Source organism: Fusarium tjaetaba, assembly GCF_013396195.1.
Source record: "Fusarium tjaetaba strain NRRL 66243 chromosome Unknown NRRL66243_c0000084, whole genome shotgun sequence".
Classification (NCBI taxonomy): Eukaryota; Fungi; Ascomycota; class Sordariomycetes; order Hypocreales; family Nectriaceae; genus Fusarium; species Fusarium tjaetaba.
The window spans coordinates 219226-231969 of record NW_023501280.1 but is presented as its reverse complement, the minus strand read 5'-3'; the positions used below and the strand labels follow the sequence as shown (position 1 = coordinate 231969).

At 49.6% G+C, this 12744-nt stretch overlaps 4 protein-coding genes across 4 annotated transcripts; 1 reads left to right on the top strand and 3 right to left on the bottom strand.

Moving 5' to 3' along the window:
• Nucleotides 1-369: 369 nt before the first annotated feature.
• Nucleotides 370-2295, bottom strand: FTJAE_4357 (Arginine metabolism regulation II; the record flags this gene model as incomplete). The annotated part of the gene is made up of 1 exon (XM_037350752.1): nucleotides 370-2295. The coding sequence occupies one exon, from the start codon at nucleotides 2293-2295 to the stop codon at nucleotides 370-372; it is 1926 nt and encodes a 641-aa protein (XP_037208603.1).
• A 4718-nt stretch (nucleotides 2296-7013) lies between these two features.
• FTJAE_4355 (multidrug resistance) lies at nucleotides 7014-8809 on the bottom strand (the record flags this gene model as incomplete). The annotated part of the gene is made up of 2 exons (XM_037350751.1): nucleotides 7014-8218; nucleotides 8266-8809. 2 exons carry the CDS (start codon nucleotides 8807-8809, stop codon nucleotides 7014-7016), a joined length of 1749 nt encoding a protein of 582 aa, XP_037208602.1.
• A 1668-nt stretch (nucleotides 8810-10477) lies between these two features.
• On the top strand, nucleotides 10478-11647 carry FTJAE_4354 (uncharacterized protein; the record flags this gene model as incomplete). The annotated part of the gene is made up of 3 exons (XM_037350750.1): nucleotides 10478-10720; nucleotides 10777-11264; nucleotides 11311-11647. 3 exons carry the CDS (start codon nucleotides 10478-10480, stop codon nucleotides 11645-11647), a joined length of 1068 nt encoding a protein of 355 aa, XP_037208601.1.
• A 287-nt stretch (nucleotides 11648-11934) lies between these two features.
• On the bottom strand, nucleotides 11935-12597 carry FTJAE_4353 (uncharacterized protein; the record flags this gene model as incomplete). Its single annotated transcript, XM_037350749.1, has 1 exon — nucleotides 11935-12597. The coding sequence occupies one exon, from the start codon at nucleotides 12595-12597 to the stop codon at nucleotides 11935-11937; it is 663 nt and encodes a 220-aa protein (XP_037208600.1).
• Nucleotides 12598-12744: the final 147 nt, after the last annotated feature.

Sequence of the window (12744 nt, the reverse complement as noted above, 5' to 3'; positions counted from 1 at the left end):
GTGCTTGGATATAGCTTGGGCAATGGCTAGAAAACATTTTAAAGGGATTCTTGTCACCCTTGACAAACGGGAAACGTGCAACGGAGACATTCATCGGCGGTTGACATCAAGCGCTTCTCAATTGGTGTTACTCTACGGCATCCAACTCCCGAGCATCGCGCTCGAGCTTCCATTTTTGTAAATACACACGGCACATCTGACTTCTCTCTGCGGGGAAAGACTGCATCACGTTGGGGTACTTCAGGTGAGTCCACGTAAAAAGAATCCATAACGTGGGCGAGCGATTGGTGAGGAGCGCGCACCGACGGGACGGCACGACTCCGATAAACGGGAAGCTATGGCCACGTCACAAGCGTTATCGGTGCCTATTCATAGCAACATGAAGCTATCACTCATACTTCCCAGTGCAGTCTGATGCCATTTGATGTTAGCACCCTCTCTCTTCCGTAACGCCCAGAGCTCTTTTACTAGGTGCGTCATTTGTGACCAGATCGCTAGCTCTGATCTCTCCTCGAAAAATGCGAGAGTATGAAGCATTCGCTGCTGCATTCCCTTGTCGCCTGTCTCAAATGCTACGATAGCAACGGGCCAGATCATTGGTGAAAACCGTTGACTTGTACATGTAGATAGAGCTTCAATATGGGTGAGTGATTTCTCAACAAGCGGACGCACCGTATCCATTGGCATTTCCTTCAAATTGCGTTTCATGTGAATTAGAGCGGCATAGTAGAAGATGCAGCCGTGATGATATATCAGATCGGCATAGTCTTTTGCCGTTGCCGTCTCTGGTCTATTAGGTACCGATAGATAAAGTTCCATCTCCAATCGGTCCAGCTCATCTGGGGAAGGATCACTCTCAGTAGAAGACCGTTTCCGCATTTGAAGGGCATTCATCGCGCGGAGACCTTCATATACTGGCTGAGGAAGACCAAACGACTCATACAGCGTATACGGCTCAGGCTGCGGTCCAAAGTCGTTGGTAAATTTCCAGTATGAGGTCTCTTGGGGGTCAAAAAGTAACTGCGCTTGTACGACAGTGGCCATACTCCGAAACATCTGGTATAGACCTGAGGCTGCGTCACTTTTGTGCCAAACCTGCGGATCAATATGATTGACCCATTCAACAGCGCCACGGAAGTGTAGCCGCCAAAATGTCGTCGGCAGCGTCACAGCCTCATTGTAGATACAGCAGATGATGGATGCTAACAGCGATACACAATCAGCACCATTTTTGGAAAGTTGGATGTTTTTGGCCAGATGAGTAATGCCGATATTGTGGTGTTCTAACGCAACGTTCTCAAGAGAGCCTTTCGATTCTTCACATTCTCTCTTCTTTGCGAGATGGAATGCTGACGCCGAACAGATGAAATGAAACAATGCCGTGGCGCCTGTTGACTTTTCCGAGTCCGTGCGGCTGCCTTCCAGAGCAATGGGAATCATTGCGCTCCGCAAGGGGTTCAAGTGGCCAGGTACTGGGTTCAAGGAGTCACAAAGACTTAGCGTCCAGTGCTGCAGAAGCTCGCAGTGAAGAGCCGGATCAGGAAGAATATCGAGGTGACGTGTGATCTTGCGTCTCTGGCCTGAGGTATCGAGTGGAGACGATGTGTGAGAGATGAGCTCTGATACTCCAGGTAAAGGCAGAGAGCCTGTGCTGACATCGCCGAGGCTTACAGGCGTTGACGTGCTTTGGGTATTGATGTCGTCTTGAGGAATGGAGTTCTGGTCGAACAGTTGCAGCATGGGAAGCTGAGGTTGCGCAGGCTGAAGGGAGGCATATGGAGGACCCGTTGTCAAGCCTTGGCCTAGAAGCTCATACGAATGGAATATCCGGGTGTTCAAATGACCAGTGAAAGGACCTTGGTCGAGAGGAAAGTGTTGATCGAGAAAGAATTGCGTATTGTTCGACTGGTCTTCTGACGGCAGATCAGAAGGTCCCTCATTTGGAGGACCGTCACCATTGTCACTCTCTGGGCCATTAGACGAATGGCCATCTTGCTCAGAGAGACTCTCCCCAATGGACTCCAAGTCTCTTGACTGGCGCAGTCTCGCAGCAGCTTTTCTCTTCCTCCCTCTTCTAAAGGTCGTCGGATTCCTCACCGAAGCCCACGATATCCTGACTCCATATCCCTCGCACTCAATACCGGCCTTTTGACAGCGATTGCATTCGGGCTTGGCTTCGTCACATTTCACATGCTTGGCACGACAAGTCCAACAGCCCGAGAAGCTCTTTGTCCGGGGTTTGCGGGGATGGCCCGAAGCTGTTCTCCCGGGAGAACGGGGCGGATCATCCGACATGACTGAGGTCTATCAGATCATGCCGATGCGTAGGTAACGCTATTATGGAATGCGGTGATGAAGGGGTGAGGTTGAGTGATGAAGTGCCCAGAATTGGCTTGTTAACGCGAAGCTGAGATCACGTCGTGGTTGTGAGCCTGTTTGGGAATAGCGTATCGGGTGCGTGACCTGGGGTCGCTCCACTGGCGACGAAGAATGGGTGTGGAAACGAAATGGCAAATTTTGTCTATCACAATTCATCAATTAAGGCGCCATATATGACCAGTACTGCGGAAGGCAGCCCGACTCTCCTTTTGGCTGAATGGCTGTCCGGTGAAGGGCGTGGTCGGAGGATTCACTCAGCTTGATCCCGAATGTACCTGGTATTGCGCCCCCGACGGGAAAGACTCTGCCTCCAGTGTACCTCGAATGCTGAGACTCCAACAAGCAAAAGTGATAGACCCTAATACAATATAAATTTAGTAGGCCAAGCCCCATTACTGCACAAATTCCATAGTACAAATGAATGCTTAATTCCGCTGTGTTTGCTGATTGCTTGGATCGAAGCATCGAGACCTGCCGAACTCCGCGGTCGATCTCTTGACCTGGAGATGTCGGTATGAATTACCGCATAAGGCTTAGTGTTTGTGCCAAGCTCACATCGAATCATCACGAAAGTGAGTGAAAGCTCTTCTCGGCAATTCGAACCGGGCATTGACTGAACTGTTTGTTGGTGGATCTCTGTCACCATGACCGAATTATTCGTTTACAATAAATCGTATGAGGCATCCTCAATTTTTAATTCTTCTTACCATTCTCTCTCAAGCATTCATAATCGACGTCCAGCATTAATCATCTGTCCTGTTCTTCATTTCTCACTCCCGAGATATTCTTTACCTGCAGACCCCGGATTATCAGCAACTACCGACATCACATCATGACAGGCCTATCCCAGTTGATCAGGCCACAGTCACTGACTCCTCCACTATTCAAGAAGAGATCGCAGAAATCACCAAACCGGCCTCCTGGATCTCTTAAATGCCAAATTGACACCTCGCCGATCGTCATTGTCAATGACGATGCTACCGATGGCTCTACTATCTCGGGCTCCCTACTTTTCAACATTGACGAAACCATCGAAGTTGATAGCCTCTTTGCCACATTACGAGTACACTTAGTTCACAAGAAGCCTTTCAAGAGGACATGCAAAGCATGTAAACATCAGATATCGGAGCTCAAGCGCTGCCAGTTCATCACAACGACAACCTCATTAGACCGCAACAGTTATACGTATCCGTTCTCTTACCGAGTACCTAGTTATGTACCCCCTTCTATGGACACGTCGCTAGTTTCTGTCGCATACGAATTCCAAGCTGTAGCCTCCATACGGCGTATAGGATCACAGCCGCAACTGCCAGAGATCATCACACTCAACCGCACTCTCCCTGTCGCTAGATCAATACCAGTGCCTAGCAAACCTTTGTTATCAACTCGGATATACCAAGCTGCTGGCATCGAAGTCGACTGCAGTTTAGATCCTGTCCTTGACCCCAGTGGCAAGAATTACGTGACGCTCACTATGAGCGGGCTTCGAAGCTGTCCTGACAACGGAGAGGACATTCAGTTCTGGCGTGTATGTAAAGGCACTTGGATGCTTCAGGAGAACATCAAGAGCACAGCCGTGGCTTGTTCGCAGCACGCACAAGAATACCAAACAGATGAAAAGAGCAATACACAGAAGAAGACAATTACTCTTGGCGAATCTTCGTTCTATGACGGGTGGACCACGGACGATGCTACAGGGGCGCTCAACATGGAGTTTCCCTTCTTTATCAAGAAAGCCTCTAGGTACACTCAAGATACCGGCGATGTCGGCGACACATCAGTCACCCATTCGCTGGTGCTAGAACTCCAGCTCATGAAGGAAACTTATCCCAAAGGCAACCCGGATTTATCTGTCAGAAGTGGAGTAGGCCGGATTCTTCGATCCGAGCATCGGGCCGTGCTGAGCGACTATGCCAGGCCTTCGGATCACGTTGAAGAGGAGAGTTTGCCCTGCTATAATGATCTCCGGCCTGGACCGCCACTGTACCAGGAGAAAGATTATGAGTAGTCAGTGGTATAGGAGAGGATGATGCTAATCAGATATTGAGAATGGGGCGAAAGGTAATCGAGGGTTTCGTGGCTTGAGCGTAATGATACCCATTTATTTACTAATATACTGTCAATTCTTTGCAAATGTTTAATGCAATTATAGTAGCGCTAAAGCAATTACATGTAAGATCGGCGATTTCTTCTTGGGGACAGTCAGACTTTTGTGGGATGGTAGCCTAACCCCCATTTCACCGCTAATCATTGCTGGCAGACTCACGCCTCTTCACCTTTTGACTCTACAAACCAAAGCAATGACTTCTCCGGAGCGACGAAAGTCTACAGGCTGGGCAGCACCATACAAAGTCCTCATTGAAAAGCCCAGCTATGGCGAATTCAAGGACCATGCAGGTCGTCATTACGATGTTGTTGCGGATCGAGCTGGTCCCAACGCGGCTATCGTGAAACTCAGCATTCAGTTGTACTGCTTGGGTGAGCCAAAGTTCGATCCCCACGGTATGGGTTCCTCTCTGTTGAATTCCGATGCTGTCGTGGGCTGGGGCAATGCTCGTAACCATTGGCCGCGCATTGATGTATACACGGGATTTGACACCGTGGAAGAATGTATAGAGCATCACCGTCGCGAGAAAGCCTTCCGCAAAGAGGCGATCAAGAAGATGAAGGATGACGCGGTGACAGGATTATCGGAAGCCGAGGCAAAAGAAAAGTTGGCTACAAAGATACAAGGAAAAGAACCTCTTCCGCATATCGTGCCGTCTTGGTGTGAATCGGCCAGATTCGTTGAGAATAGATGGTGGGTTGGAGATCGTTACAGGAGCTGGATTTTGGTCATACCAGCTGAAAGATCCTCCTGGGAAGACGTTATAGACCATGGGCTGCTGCAAGTCAATTTTGACTTGGACTTATCTCCCGCATTGCTTGTCTCCGAGTCGCAGCTGTTTATAAATACTCCAGAAGGAGAAGACGGTTGGGTTCTTGTGGAGAAGACTGGCCTCGAAAACCTCAAACCTGTTGATATTCTACACATTTGTGCCAGAGAAGAACGCGGAGCATCGGAGAGCACCCCAGGAAGCGACAAGACACTCTTTAATGCTTGGTATGATGCGACAACGCAGCTTCGGGGTTGCACTTATATGCCGACAGGATGCGAGGGCTGTCGTGCCAATGAGCCGCATGATGACTGTGAGCAGGAGATGGACGAGCACTTTAATGATGAGTACGGGCAATGTTTGGCTTGTAGAAGGGCGGAAGAGGAAGAAGAACGGCGGAGAAAGCAGCAGAATGAGCAGCCTACCGTAAATAATGTTGGCTTATGAAGCTACGCTTACCAGTCAGTTCGGCGTTCGCCAAGACACCGAGATGCCACCCTTTTACTAAGGCATCTATTTACATATCTATATACTCGAAGCTAAGAAAATCCAACTCAGGATTTGTCGGATTTAACGGATGTTTCTCAAGATTCTGAATCCTTCTCATCGCACAGATGACGTCAGCAATGCTTACGGTGAGAAATAAATAAAGGGCACCGACTCCCAGCTTACAACCTCTTATCCTCTCGCCTCTAAAATCTCAAGATCATTATGGCAGATCAGGCTACTCCTCATTTCGAGTTCATCCGCTTGGAAACCAAGCCAAGTGCGCAGCTCTCCTACAGCTTCACTGCTCCAACCGCGACGAAGCCGACCAACCCGACTCTCATTGTCTTCGTCAATGGCCTCGGCGCACCGCAGGCAGGATGGATTGCAACAATGAACAAACTCAAGGAACTTTCTCCTCAGGGGCTTCCGGCAATGTTGACCTTTGATCGCTTCGGACAGGGTCAGACTACTGATCGTGATCCCAACGATGAAGGAGCCGCTGATCCAACTCATGCTCATGACTGCATGGCTGTAGTTCGAGATATTCGACAGCTCATCACACAGATCTTGAAAGAGAGGCTGGGTATTGATGATCCAGATAGCGCCAAGCTTTTACTGGTTGCAAACTCCATTGGATGTGCTCTGACTCGTCTCTACGCCGCTGAGTATCCTGGTACCGTGGCGGGAGCCATTCTCCTCGACAGCGTCTTGACAGATACGGACTTTGTCTCCGTCTTCCCTGACCCAGACGCTGAGGATTTCGACCCCACCACTCTTCCGCCAGGCGTCACAGCAGACAATCTTCGTGTTGCCCGAGAGGAGACCGCAAAGCGCTTTCATCCAAGTGTTGGCTCTAGAGAAGGTCTTAGTCGAAAGAACCTTACTCAACTTCTTGGTCACTCAGGCTCCCCAGCTCTTCCCAAAGTCAATGGCAGAGACCCTTACATTACTGTTCTAGGCCATGACTTCAACTACTTTGCAGAGCGTACGGGCACAGACTTCAACATTCCTGGAGAGGCGGTACAAGCTTACATGAATACTTACTGGCATCATTACAATGAGGGGTTGGCGAAGTTGACGGGCTCAGAGAGAAGCGAGGGACCTATTCAGGTGCCAAATGCAGGCCATTTTATTCAACTTGATAATCCGGGGTTCGTGGCTGAGAAGTTGCACAACTTGGTTTGGTGCAGAAATTGGCCGAGGAATAAGCCGAGGTCTTCTAACTATAAATACTGAGTCTATCTGAAAGCATTGATTTTGGTTGTCTATCTAGTGTGTGAATGCGTACTTGCTCTTCGCCCTTATCTTGTGTCCATAAAAGTACAGCACGTAGGGAATCGCTGCCAATACCACCGAGAAACATGCCATGATGGTCAATGTGTAATGGGTTCCCATGTTCTCGTAAAACGGAATGCCCACCACCGTCATTCCTCCAGCGATCATATAACGCGTCAAAGACACGAATGTCAGCGCTGACGCCGAGTATATCTCGTAAGAGTCGATAATATACATGTAAACGCAGATAAAGATGCCCGTGACTCCGTATCCGAACAGAACAACAGCAAAGATGGCGGACCAGATACTGATGCTAGAGTAATTTGTCCAGCCGAGCCAAAAGAGCGAGATGGGGATCGCGGCAGCTGCGCCGAGCATGGCGTACCAGAGACGTATCTCCGGTTTGAAGTGGCCGTCTCCCTGGTTCTGGGTCGCTCGCAATGTCCTGCGGTAGACGATAGGGACGAAAGCGAAGTTGATCTGCGTTCCAAGAAACATGGCGATGAAGATAATGTTGGCGAGTCCCTGATCGACACCATACGTCTTCTCAAAGATATACGGCCAACCAGCAAGGAAAGTGAACAGTACGATGTAAAGAACACTGATGTACAGTGTCATGGCGATGATTATGGGTTCAGTCAGCATCAGAAAGGGGCGCGTCATGCTGACCTTCAACCTGCTGAAGAGGCTAGCACCAGCAATTTCATGCTGGCATCGAAACCGGTCGTCTCCCGTGATCCTTCGATAATGAGCAGCTTTCCACTGCAAGAGAAGCGGACCGTAAGTCTCAGGCATGAAAAGCAGAACTAGTACAAGGACAAGTCCTGATGCGATGAGCATGGTCCACTCAGTCCATCGCCAGCTCACAGCGCTTGACGGCCCGATATAAGCGCCCATGACAGCACCCAGCATTGGACCGCCAAAGCCAGCGACGGCATACAGAGGAAAGGTCCAGGTCTTTTCGAGACTGTTGTACATGTCAGCTATAGAACCTCCAGAGCAAACGAGTGGCGTTGAAGCTGAGCAGCCAGCCAGGAAGCGGAAGGTGATCTGGGCGCCAAAGTTGGGCGCAAGTGCCGATGCCATGATCCAAATCATGAAGATTGCCATGGAGAAGCTGTAAACTGCGTTTCTGCCGAAGGTCTCGGAGAAGGGACCTGCTATCAGCGATCCGAGACCCATTCCAACCAAATAAAGGCCTGGAAATGTGAGCTTCTGTTGGGCACTGAGAGAGGACCAAACATACCTGTCGCGAGCGATTCAGCAACTTCGCTGACTCCAAGAGACTCTGCCGCCTGAGGAAGAACAGTCGCATCAATACCGGAGGCTGCTCCGACAAAAAGAGCAATGATGGAGATCTGCAGAGTCACGCCAATCCGTCTTCCGATAGACCAGTTGTGAGGATCAAGAGGATCTTCAGGGCCCTCCCAGTTGACCACGAAGACTTTTCCATCCTGGCCTTTGTCGTTCTTGTGATCCTGGACATTAATTCCTGTGAGGACCTGGCCCAAAGCGATACCCCCAGACATGCATTGTCGAATGGTTTGAGCCGTCACAGTCTGCTGCAGCGACCGCTCGGGTATCTCATCGCTGGAAGCATAAGTATCGGCTTCCGTGATTGGGGGTAACCGTCCAGCATTCGGCTCATCCTTTTCATGCAATGACTTTCGACCAGCTTCAACATCGTGTCCAGCATTCGGCGCCGTATGCTGTCTCGCCTTGCCGATGTCGCGATCAATCTGCGCCTGAGCCGCAGCACCAGCCCTTCGATACTGCAAAAGCGACTGCATCTTTCTCTGCCCAAAAAAAAGTATGAGGGAGGCAACTTTGCCTTTAAAAATTACATTTTTGGCGAGATTTGTCACGGAGATAACGTTAGCGGGCCGAATAGTCTAACGAATTCCCACATTTCAACGGTAGCTGGGCTTCGAGTGCGTCATACGTTACCAATGACAATTTGGTGATAAGAAGAAATGGAGTCGTCGCGGGCAGATCTTTCCGACTGAAGATCCGGAAGTAGATCGGAAATACGACTGATCTGATGAGACCCGTTTCTCAGACAGAAACCCGTTCTCGCTCAATTGAATTGGCCGTCGATTACCGAGGTCGTATTGGAAATCATTGGCGATATCAGTTTTTTCGCACAACGTTAACAAGCAGACATGGCTTCGAGAACACTGTCGGGGAAGTGTCGAGTAATTTCCGGTGACTGAGACAGGGAATGAAGATTCTGGGGTGAAGCAAATCCTGCAGCCTTGGCGGGCCATCCTTGGAGAGAATTGTTATGTTTTAGAGACAACATGGTACAGAACGTCCCGTAGATGAATGCATTGTCAAATATTGACGGGCGCTCACGTTCTATTACTGGGGATATATTACTCAACTCTATAAAAAATTTTCTTCCAGGAATAAGACGAAGTCGAGTCTGAACAGCGAAACACGAAATTCCACCGGACAGAATGCTCGGTTCAGGGTAAAACCTCATGTCACCAAGTTTGCAGCGGGGGTTAAATTAATATTGGGGAAGCCACTCTCTCTCCGCATCACATCAGGCGTTTCAACGCAAACTGTCAAATCGGGATTTAAAATAACACAGACCAAGAGGCACAGTCTCTTCAATTGAAACAAATTGAGTCAGTTCGGTTCGACATTGGGAAATAACGCCCTGTCGCACGACCTCAAACTCTTCAGCGGGTAACGTATCCCACCAAGCCACCCGGTGTCAGCATTCACTCCGGACCAACAGAAAGCCACTCACTGCCAGGGATTAAGGACAAAAGACGAAGGATTCCAGGCTAGACAAGGGAAAAAGGTTTCCACGCGCAGGATGCAACGCACACTTCAGCGAGGCACAGCGCATAACAACGGTGGAGAAATGCAAATCCGCGTACTCTCGTGAGCTGCTGGCAAATAGCAACCAACAGTGGCTGAACACCTCCAGTTAGCGGCCGGGTCTGCTGCTCGCTTTCGTTTCCCCTGCCTTTGTAGCGCTTCAATCAGCAACTTTGCCAAAACAACCTCTTCCCTGATCATGCATCCAATCTTCATCTGGTCTTCTCTTCGCCTCTGCGGACCCGAAGGTTGTCACCACCACCAGCTGAGTGAGTGCGGAGGGATCCTCAACTAAATATCTCATCAAAGTCGACTGAAACATGCAGACAAACAGCCCAGCTTATTCTGTCACTTTCCCCCCAAATGCTCCCCCGAAAATGGACGGATCAATCAGTCCACTCTGGGGTACCCCCCCTTCGCCTAGCGTGATCACCAACACTCACACTCCAGATCGGTCTACCCCGGAATCCCTCCACGGGGTAAAGAGGCCCGTTGTGACATGGCAGTCCGATATTAAGCTTAGCCGCCCCTCGTTTGTGTCGTGCCCTTTCCCTTTTGTTTTGTTTTGCAAGGTTTCCCCGACTTACCATGGTTACTTTCGACTCGACGACGATCGCACGTTCAATATGGTCGACCCCGTCTATTACGAGCTGAGCTGGTCGATCCTCAGCACGATCGGGATCGCTAATGTTTTGTTTGGTCTTATGGTCGCTGGCATTACGAGCTTTGGTCCTGTTTCTATCGTTCCCATCGTCACGTCTGCTGCTGGCGCTATAGCCAACGGGCTTTGCTACTATGCTTTTTATGAAGAGGGTAACTCTGTTACGACCAAGGCTGTAGCTTCTGTGTTTGCTGATGTTTTGTGGCTGGTACGTTCCCAAGTGCTTCATACTATTCGCTTCGAGCTAATGTATTGCTGTCGCAGGTTCAAGAGGCTGGCCTTTCGTTCTACAGTTATATCATCCTAAGTCGAGTCTTACGCGGTCGCCAATGGGTTATCTTCGCCACCGGATTCTGGTTCATGATCATCTCTGTCTCCGGTATTCGCGTCGTAATTGCAGCTGTCAGAGCCCGACGAATAATGAACGCCCTCGACACCGATCAATCATTGATCAACCACCTCCATATGGGATACTTCATCATCATTGCCCTGTTGGAATGCCTCAGCTCTTTCTTCCTCCTTCGAGTCTTCAGCTCAGCGAAATCGACGTCCCTTAGCGCTGCCATCAAGGCTGGTCTGTTCAGATACTTGATGCGGAGTACTGAGGTCCGACTGGCACTTCTTGCAGTGCTGGGCATCATACGGGCCATCACATATTCCTTCCAGAATGCTGAACAAAGCGCGACGAATCTTGCTTCACAGATCGATCGGTTTGCGTACAGTATGGAATGCATGTTCCCAGTAATGATGATGTAGGTTCACCTTGTTCGTTTCAGTCCACCACGCTAACAAGCTCAGCATCGACATCTTAGCATCAAAGGTCGTTTTTCACAACCAAGTCTACGGTTCATCAGGCCAAAGCCGACACCAGCCTGGTGGCTATCCACATCGGCAGTTCGCGAATGGCCGTGGCGGCGACATTATCCTTACAACACAGCAAGGTGAGAACATTGTTGAGGTTCGGGGAGGAGAGTCCACTGGCGACAGGGCAAGCTCACAAGAGCGCATCATTAGTCGCAGGGACCACAGAAACCCTTCTTCAGATATTGATCTTGATGAGATGGACACGAAACAGATCGGCATTAGTAAGACCGTCGCGTTTGAGGTACACAGTTCAGGTGATGTTGAGCGGTAGAAGCCCCAAATATCAGGCCGTGCATATTAGTTCCGCGGTGTTGTATAATCTAATTCTATGTATGGTACTTATGAGAAATGCCCGCCTATTTCATTTACGCCAACCACTATCAGTCGCATGCCTGTTCGTGTCTCACCTGACTGCCAGCGTCCACATAGCAGCTCTTCTGAGTAAGCGCTTCTCCGAACTACCCAGAATAGAGATTGCACGGAGATTGGCGAGCTGTATAACCCTGTAAATGAGTGAGTTGAGAACAGCCAAACTTCCCCATATTACTGACCTTACTGTCATTCTGATTGACTGAAGATATGCTCATACCAGAGTCGCAGCGTCCACAGTGCTGCTAGAGCATCCTTGATGTCTTGTTGTAATGGAACTTGAACGACGAGCTTGTGGTCGCCCTCCTGCCCTGATTCATATGCAATAATCTGTCCATCTGCATCTATCCACTGATAAGGGCTGCCTTTCAGTTTTGGCCTCATCTCGAACAATAATTGTTGAGTATTAGCTTTGAAGAGTTGGACATCGTCTGCTGATCTGTCGGCGTTGAGCATCGCTTTGAAACCCAGACATTGTGAATGAATATCGTAGACGTCGACCTGGATATTTCCCAAGGCCTTAGGCGATGGAGCGGTGAGATAGCATGCTGGTGTATCGTGCCGACGTTGCAGCATGAGAAGCGAGTTCACAAGGTAATAAAGATCATGAGGCCGCTGCCGTATTCTTGAGCCTTTTCCATCTGGGTGGGATGTCTCGACAACCTCGATCTGTTCGAATATTATGCTGCAATGCTTCTGAACTTTGCAGGCTATATTGCGGCTAAGTCGGTAAAGAGGTATTGACGGTTCATTTTCCAGTGTTATTTGTTGCCCATCGAATACCAAAGTGGTAGGAACCGAGGTCTTCTGAGCAAGGGATGCCTGGTCTTGAGGGGTTGAGTCGGGGCCCATCTTTGGATGTCAGTGGCGAAATGCGGATAAATCCAAGTTGGCGACAAATTCGCTTCATTGGTTATTGACTCATCGCGGGCTGCTCCACGTGACGCCGAGTGACAGTGGAGTTGTTAGACGGATACAATCAGAGAAAATTTCCTGTTT